The sequence below is a fragment of the Seriola dumerili genome, unplaced genomic scaffold (assembly GCF_002260705.1).
Source record: "Seriola dumerili isolate Sdu_G_001 unplaced genomic scaffold, Sdu_1.0 BDQW01001588.1, whole genome shotgun sequence".
NCBI classification, from domain to species: domain Eukaryota; kingdom Metazoa; phylum Chordata; class Actinopteri; order Carangiformes; family Carangidae; genus Seriola; species Seriola dumerili.
The window spans coordinates 137,913-145,929 of NW_019175843.1; the positions used below are offsets into that span (position 1 = coordinate 137,913).

The following is an 8,017-nucleotide window of genomic DNA, read 5'->3' on the forward strand; positions in this document are numbered from 1 at the left end:
CACACACACAGACACAGACACATGGACAGAGACACACACACACACAGACACACACACAGACACAGACACATGGACAGAGACACACACACACACAGACACAGACACAGACACATGGACAGAGACACACACACACAGACACACAGACACACACACACACCCTGCTCTTAGTGTCTATGGAGAGATCTGAACGTTTTGAAGTGTGGTTCAGGTTTTTTCATGTAAGGACGGAAACACAATACAGACGGAGAAATGAACAGTTTTCTCCGACTAGCTCGTAGCTCATCCATCGTGGCGTCAGGTGTGGTTTGTACACTGCAGCCTGGAGCCCACACACAGAGTTAACTACAATACACGAACATGAGTAAATGATGAAACTGACCGATATCCCGCTGATAGTTCTGGATTTCTTTCAGTCTGAGATGGACAGAACGTCATCTGAACTGTAGTTGAGAAATTCAGTTTCAGGTCTGTCGGGGTGGGGGGGGGGGGGTCATGCTCAGATGTCTTTAACTTACGTCATATATAACGGGAATAACCACATGGATACAACGCTTTTTGTTTTAAAATCAGTTATTTTGTTTTCTGTTTTTTTCAAAGTCGATGAGAAATCGTGTTGAATAATCACAATCTCAATATTCATCAAAATAATCATGATTATGATTTTGCCTTAATCGAGCAGCCTTAACAGGGATTATTATTATTGATATCATTATTATTATATATTATAAATATGAACCCATCTTATTTTGAAAATCCTGCTACAACTACACTTATGATTTAATCTGTTTCTTCTTCAGCTTCGGCCGTCTTCACCACCTCTCCTTCGTCCTGTAGCTTCGTCTCGATCCCACCTGTCACCTTCTTTTCATCATCAGCATCATCAGACAGCGGGGGCACACCAGCTCCTCTTCTTCCCTCCTGTTTCAGCAAGTCAGACCAGAGGAGGGGGAGGAGCAGGGCTCATGATGAGGAGGAGGAGGTGAGGGGGGGGAAGAGGAGGAAGAAGAACAGAGGAGAACAGGTTCATATTTTGCCGGAAAACAGAGAAGAAGATGAAGAAGAGGAGGATCCTGGGAGATTTATTGGGCGGATGGCTGTCTCTGTCAGAGGAGGAGGAGCAGAGGAGGAGGCGCCGCTCACTCTGCAAAATTTCAACCACAGGAAACACAGGCGGAGAGAGGAGGGAGGAGCCGGCCAATCAGAGAAGGCCATCAGTGTCGTCAGGCAGAATGGTTACAGAGCGCCCCTGCTACTACACAGGTGAGAGAGGGCAAGAGACACTGACAGCAAACCAGAGAGAGAGAGGCGTGACACATATTTATTGAAAATGTAAATGATCGTTAAAAATTTGAATTATAACCTAAATATAATAAGAATAATTATAATAACTCATAATTTCACTTATATATCAAATAAAAATACATTCCAATCAATGTAAAACACAATAATATTTATATTAATATAAAATGTGTTGACAGTAAATGACACTTTAAATAAATATAACAATATAAATCAATTTTTATTATACTAAGAATTTAAATCATCTTTTTATCCTCCCAGCATCTCCAGCTCCTCTTCCCATGATGCCTTGCACCTCCTCCAGTCAGCCCAGAGTGTTCGGACCTGCAGCCAATCAGTGGACTCTGTGTCTTGTCCAGAATCCCTCAGTGTCTTATCCGGCCAATGGTGTTTCTCTGATTTCACCCCTCCCCTCTCCCTTTCCTCAAATCACAGGGCTTTCCGCCTGTGGCTACGGTCCTCCTCCTCTTCATTTAGCCCCGCCCACATGCTACGGCTGTCAGTGGTTGCCATGGAGACAGTATCGGAGTTAGTGAGGGGCGGGGTATGTGGGAGTCCCTTGTGGCCCCTGAAGGACTGGACAGCCGCGCCCAGTCTAAGCAATGACCACTGGTTGGTCATATTTAAATAAACCCTTGTTAATATTCATTAGCAACAATTATACATTAAAGCTCATTGGTATCTTTTTTTTTTGATTCAGTGTTAAGTAGTTTGAATTTTTGATTGTTATTTTGATTTGTCATGAAATAATATGTGAATATTTATATTTAATTATTTAACATGACACTAAGTAGCTTCATCAATATATTATAAATATGGTTTAATTAAAGTTTAGCAGTTCATTATTATCAGGGTACACTGATCATAATGTTCATGTTTGTCTTTACAGTTACATGCGAACTCCAACACAGAGGTAAAAAACATGATGATGTCATTAACTCTAACATTACATTTTATTATTATATAATTTTCACATTTTACTATTATATAATTATTACATGTTGAAATAATAACTGTGTTGTAGCTTGACTTTTTCAGCCCGGCGACAGCAGAAGCAACGGGCCAATCACAGCGCTCGGAGTGTCCACCTACCCCGGCGACGGACCCTGCCCCTTCCCCCATGTCCAGCCAATGGACTGTCTGATCCGTTCCCTGCCAGCCAATCAGCAGCCAGCTCTGAGTTTCTCAGCACAAAAGGAGAGGTGGAGTTTTTAAAGTATTTCTTACATATTTGTTTTTCTTTTTTGTTTTTTCTTTTTTTTTACTTTTTCCAGTTTTTCAGTCGACACCTGACAGAGCTTCACTTCTTCTTTTCTCTCCTTTATTTTCATGTGTTCTGCTTAGCGTGGAAAACGAGTCTCACAGATTCGCATCCGCCGAGCACCGCCACGGGAAACGCCGCTCACACCAATGGGACTGCCAAAAGTCAAAAGGTCAAGAGTGGAGGGAGGGAAGCAAACAAAACCCAACAGAATAAAAACATCAGTGAAAATATTCAAATAAAATAAAAATGTTGTGTTTACATTGTCAGATTAAAGAAGAAAGAGTTCAGTCTGGAGGAGATTTACACCAACAAGAACTACAAATCCCCCACCACCAACAGGTAAAAACTACAAAACCCCACATGAAGACCATAGAAATAAACTGTCAAATCTGCTGCACAAACTAGACCTCCCAGCATGCCTTGCTGTCATCCTGCAGGAGTCTGGAGACGATTTTTGAAGAGCCGCGAGAGAAGGATGGAACGCTGCTTTTGATTGGTCAGCAAAGGAGGCGCAGGCTCCTCCTCTTCCCTGATTTCACTCAGCCCAGGAAGAGGAAGAGGCCACAGGGTATGCTGGGGTACATGATTCACAGTGGGGGGGGGTGTTGGAGATTTAAAGAACAGAATGTTTTTTTTAATTACCTTATATTTGTTTTTTAGGGGGGGGGCTTCCTGTTGCCATGGTGCCCAGGAAGCGGGCAGCGGCTCGGCGACATTGCCACGTCAATGGCTCCGGTGACGATGACGCAGACCTGGACGTGATGCTGGTGGAGCGACTGAGCGCGCTTGAAGACTTCCTTACACGGCAGGGCCTAGACGTGTGAGCTATGACCATCACTCTCTGTCAGCTGACTAAAGGCCAAATAAACACGAGCTGCTAGCACGCCTGCTAACCGCCTCGTTACCGCAGTGATGTCATCAGTCAGGCGGTCACGTGTAGCAGGTTTTTGTTTTTTCTTTCTTTTTTTTTTGCTGTGAACTTGATGTTTGTTTTTTCAGTTTTTCAGTTTTTTTTTTACAGTGTAGACTGTTTGAAATGTGAATTTTGGAATATTTAATATTTTAAAACATTTTTTACTGGTTGGATGATGTCAGGTAACACACACACACACACACACACACACTTCAGTGATGCTGTAGTACTCTGCAGTACTCACATAGTACAGTGTAGTACTGCGTCACTGGTGAATATTTTTAAAGTGTAATATATATTTCTGCTGAAATGTTTCTATTTTTTGAACAAATAAAGCTTGTTTCCAATCACTGATGTTTGTATCCTGATTATTATTGTTATTGTTGTTGTTGTTGTTGTTTTGCACACCCTATAAAAGTAATGTCTCGTTTAGCATCATATTTCCATTCAAACACCTGGGACTTAAATTAAGACTGAATGTTAAATTTCTTAAAAACACTTAAATATTAAGATGTTTTTGTTCAGTGGTAATTGTTGATTTTCAGAACAATAAGCAGCATTGATTGTTAATAAACACAGATCTATTTATTTATGCATCATTTATTTATTTTTACTTTGGTTGGACCTGGCAGAGCCCCTTCCTCACCGGTTCTCATGTCAGCCAATCACAGTGGAGGGAGATGTACCTGACAGACTAAACTCAGGGCAGAGATACAACCAAACAGGTCTATCCTGACGTACAACATCTTGACGTCAATTTCATTCCCGCCAGTGTAGGAGCTAGATGAGACCGATAGATGTCAGTAATGCAACTACCTGGATGCCAGCGGCCGTTAAACGTCATTGAAGAAGAACGTCATGCTGTCACATCCGCAAACAGAACATGGCGGCGGCCTTGCGGTGTGTGCGCAGCGGAGTGATTTACAGGTTTTTAACTTTATTTTTATTTTTTACTGAAAATATTACAGTATCGTCATGAGTCAGTGACGTGTTTCCTTTACCGTCGCGTGGCAGAATTGTAATGACTGTGACGTATTTGTCGTGTTAGCGACGCTGTGAAGAGACAGTTTGACCTGACCAGACTCTGGTTTAAATTTATATTTCATTGATATTTAATGGTGTCTAAAATCCAAACGCTGAGTTGAATGTATCGTCAGACAGGTGAGCAGTGTGTGAATAAGACGGATGTGAGATTCGGCTCCGGTCACACGAGCCAGGTCTCTCAGATTTACCCGTTTTCATAGTGTGAACAGGTAAATTTCACCTGAACGTGTCGCTGTCAGGAGCTTCGTCAGGACTGAACGTGTTGTTGTTTAACGTCTCTGTCCGGAGCTGCGAACACATTTTCACTTTATCATCAGTGTTTATTTGTTTCTGGTATTTATTGTGATTAGTATCAGTATGTGAGTTAAAGACCAAACTACTTGCGTCACTGTTGGTTTGATGATAAACAACCTAGAGCCTTTAGACTGGTAATGATACTGGTACTGGTACTGGTACTGGTACTGATATTGGTAATGGTACTTGTAATCATACTGATACTGGTTCTGACAGTGGACAGCACTCTTTCTTGTCAGACTGTTTCTAAATCACATGTACTGATATTGATCAGTTGATATCAGCTCATCTGTCAGACTCTGCTTCTCTTTACTTTAACTTCACTCTAATATTTAAATTGGAATCTTTAAGAAAAGCATATGTAATATTTCCATGTATTTAGAATATGTCAGAAATCTATATTTTACTTCTCAGACTTCACTGTTTGTTTTCATGTTGTTTACAGAGTTTTTCCTCTGAGCTGCAGCCAACAACGCAGCCTGAGCACAGGTGAGTATCTGCACCTCCTCATCTCCTCTAATTCTTCGTACTCCTCCTCTTCACCTCCTTTCAAACACTGATCATGTCCACCTCGTTAACATCTAATGTACCTTTGTTGTCTGTGAGACAAACTCCTGATTATTCATTGAAAGTATCGATTAATAGAAGGTTACCGTGGTGACACCATGAGAGGGATCAGTCGTTGTGTGTCAGTCATCTTACAGTTGTGTTACAGTCAGCTCTTTCTCTTCAGGTCGTGGCCTCTTGCCCCGCCCACGGCCCCTTCGCTTCCTGTTGGTGACAGGTGGTGGTTACCTTGGTTACCAGCATTACAGGAGGAGGAACCAAGAGGAAGATGGAGCCCCACCCCCTCTGGCCACGCCCACACAGGTAGGAGACAATAAACCTGCAGTTTCCTCTTCTTTTTCTTGCTCTTTGTTTTCCTTATCATTTTGTTTTCTTTCTTCTTTATTTCTCATTATGTACTTTCACCTTTCTTCTTCTGTCTCCTAACCCTAACCCTAATCCTAACCTCCTCTGATGTGTTCCACACTTTCACACTCTTCTCACTGATGACACACCAGGTGATGCACCAGGTCATGAACCAGGTGATGGAGAAGACCGCAGGATAGTGAACAGTGTTAAAAACATTGTCTTCTTCTTTTTCTCGTTCACACTGAAAATCAGCTGTTCGTCACTTTGACCACAGTGACAGCTGCTGACAGGTAGCCTGGACACCTGTGTGAACACCTGTGTGCTCAGGTGCGCAGAATTTAGATACCAGCGGCTCAAACAGCCCAGTCTGTCGGCTTTACCTGAGGTTTGTGCGGACTGGAGCAAAGATTCAGGACTGAGCTGGACTGACGTTTGTTCAGTGACATCACTCAGGTGTGAACCCTGCTGGTGGAATCAGCTGTTTTTCCCTTTGCTCTGAGGACAGACTAAGATTCATTCACTGGGTGAAAGGTGACAGTGATGTCACACTGACCGCGCTGCACCGACTCAGGCTCTGCCCCCTCTCCTCACTGCCCCACCTCCTGATTGGTCCATTCACTGAGGACATGGTCTGATTGGTCAATCAATAACCAGGAGGCTCTGATTGGACCAAAGATTGATTTTATTCCTTAGTTTATTTATTTACTTTGTCTTTATTTATCAGTAAATTAAAGTTCTCTGAATAATATATTATAAAACAATAAAAGTTCTATTTTCAGTCACATCTTGATCCTTACATTCATTATAATAAAATATGCTTAATAATTCAATGATAAATCATTTGATCTTTATAATAAAGTAATGAAAACATTATAAAATACAAATAAATTAGTCAAAATAAATAATAAATAATATTAAAGTTGATAAAATATAAAAACGTAATTATAATTATTTTATAAATAATTATAAATGAAATAAGTAAAATATTATCACAAAAGGTTTCTATCATGTAAATGTGAAATGTGAGGGAAAGGGAGAGGGGCGGGGCTCCGCAGTATTAATCCCTCCCCCTCTCTCCCTCCCGGTCAGTTCTTCTCTCCTCTCAGTGGACGAGCTCCCGTCTTTTCTTCTCTGGTTTAAACATCGTCAGGGTATTCACGTGAAACTGTCCGGATGTGTTTCCCACCGTCTCTCTCCCCGTCGGCGGACACGCGCTCATGGTGAGGTTCTTCTCCCGTCGCCCCGGAGACGGCGGCGGGCGGCGGTCGCGCGACCTGCTGCGGCAGGTGAGGCGACGTTGTCGCGCGACCGACGGTGGGAGAGAGAAAGACGGAGGAGGAGGAGGAGGAGGAGGAGGAGGAGGAGGAGGAAGGGGGGTGAGGACGAGAGCGACGGCACGATTCAGGTGGGAGAGGGAGGGAGGACTAAAGTATGTCAAAGAAAACGTTAAATTTTAAAATTAAACAATTAAAAATCTGACTGAGGGCTAGAGACCCTGAACACAACAGAGAGAGAGAGACAGGTGGCAGAACCAGGGGGCAAGTCACATTAGAATAAACAGAGAGGAGGGTGGAGGGGTTAGGTTAGAGCAGATTACTGTGTGTGTGTGTGTGTGTGTGTGTGTGTGTGTGTGTGTATTCCATGGCAACAGCTAGTTTAGCAGGTCAGCTATTTTAGCTTTAGCCTAGCTTAGCCTGTTTCCACTTGATCCTGTGCTAACCTGCTAACCCAGTTAGCTGCTCACATTTAGTCCGTCCTGGACCTGGTCCTCCTCCCTCCTCGTGTCTTTCTCCTCCTCTTCCTCCTCATCTCTTTCTCCCTCTCCTCCTCCTCTTCCTCCGCATTCTGCGTTAATGCTCCCTCCTCTCTTTCTCCTTTTCTCTATCTCTTTCCCTCTCTCCTCCTTCTCCTCCTCCTCTATCTCTCTTCTTCCTCTCCTCTCACTCCTACCTCCTCCTCTCTTCTCTCTTTCTCCATCATCTCGTTATATCTCCTCTCCTCCTCACCGTCCCTCCTCCTCTCTCTTTCTCACTCTTCTGCTCTCTCTTCTCCCATCTCCTCCTCACTTCCTCCACCTCCTCTTTAGCCTCCTCTCTCTCATCTTTTCCCTCTCCTGTCCTCCACCTTCCCCCCTCCTCCTCTCTTTTCTCATCCTCTCCTCTCATCTCTTTCTCCCTCTCCTCCTCACCTTCCTCCTCCTCCTTCTTCCTCCTCGATCTCCTTTCTCCCTCTCCTCCTCACCTTCCTCCTCCTCTTTCCTCCTCATCTCTTTCTTTCTCCCTCTCCCT

General features: G+C 43.3%; 2 protein-coding genes across 5 annotated transcripts in view; both read left to right on the forward strand.

Annotated features, from left to right (window-relative positions):
* Positions 1-1,022: 1,022 nt before the first annotated feature.
* LOC111238754 lies at positions 1,023-3,536 on the forward strand. Its single transcript, XM_022768426.1, has 8 exons — positions 1,023-1,260; positions 1,561-1,911; positions 2,189-2,212; positions 2,324-2,501; positions 2,644-2,732; positions 2,831-2,902; positions 3,001-3,131; positions 3,224-3,536. Exons 1-8 carry the CDS (start codon positions 1,091-1,093, stop codon positions 3,385-3,387), a joined length of 1,179 nt encoding a protein of 392 aa, XP_022624147.1. The 5' UTR covers positions 1,023-1,090; the 3' UTR covers positions 3,388-3,536.
* An 807-nt stretch (positions 3,537-4,343) lies between these two features.
* Positions 4,344-8,017, forward strand: part of pisd (phosphatidylserine decarboxylase) — a 7,277-nt gene continuing 3,603 nt past the window's right edge. Inside the window, exons 1-3 of one of the 4 annotated variants that reach the window (XM_022768412.1) lie at positions 4,344-4,403; positions 5,260-5,303; positions 5,548-5,684. In XM_022768412.1, the coding sequence (XP_022624133.1) occupies positions 4,360-4,403; positions 5,260-5,303; positions 5,548-5,684 (225 nt within the window). In that variant the 5' untranslated portion in view covers positions 4,344-4,359. Of the gene's footprint in view, positions 4,404-5,259; positions 5,304-5,547; positions 5,685-6,815; positions 6,950-8,017 lie in introns of those variants that run through there. The other 3 variants (XM_022768415.1, XM_022768414.1, XM_022768416.1) reach the window with 3 other exon arrangements.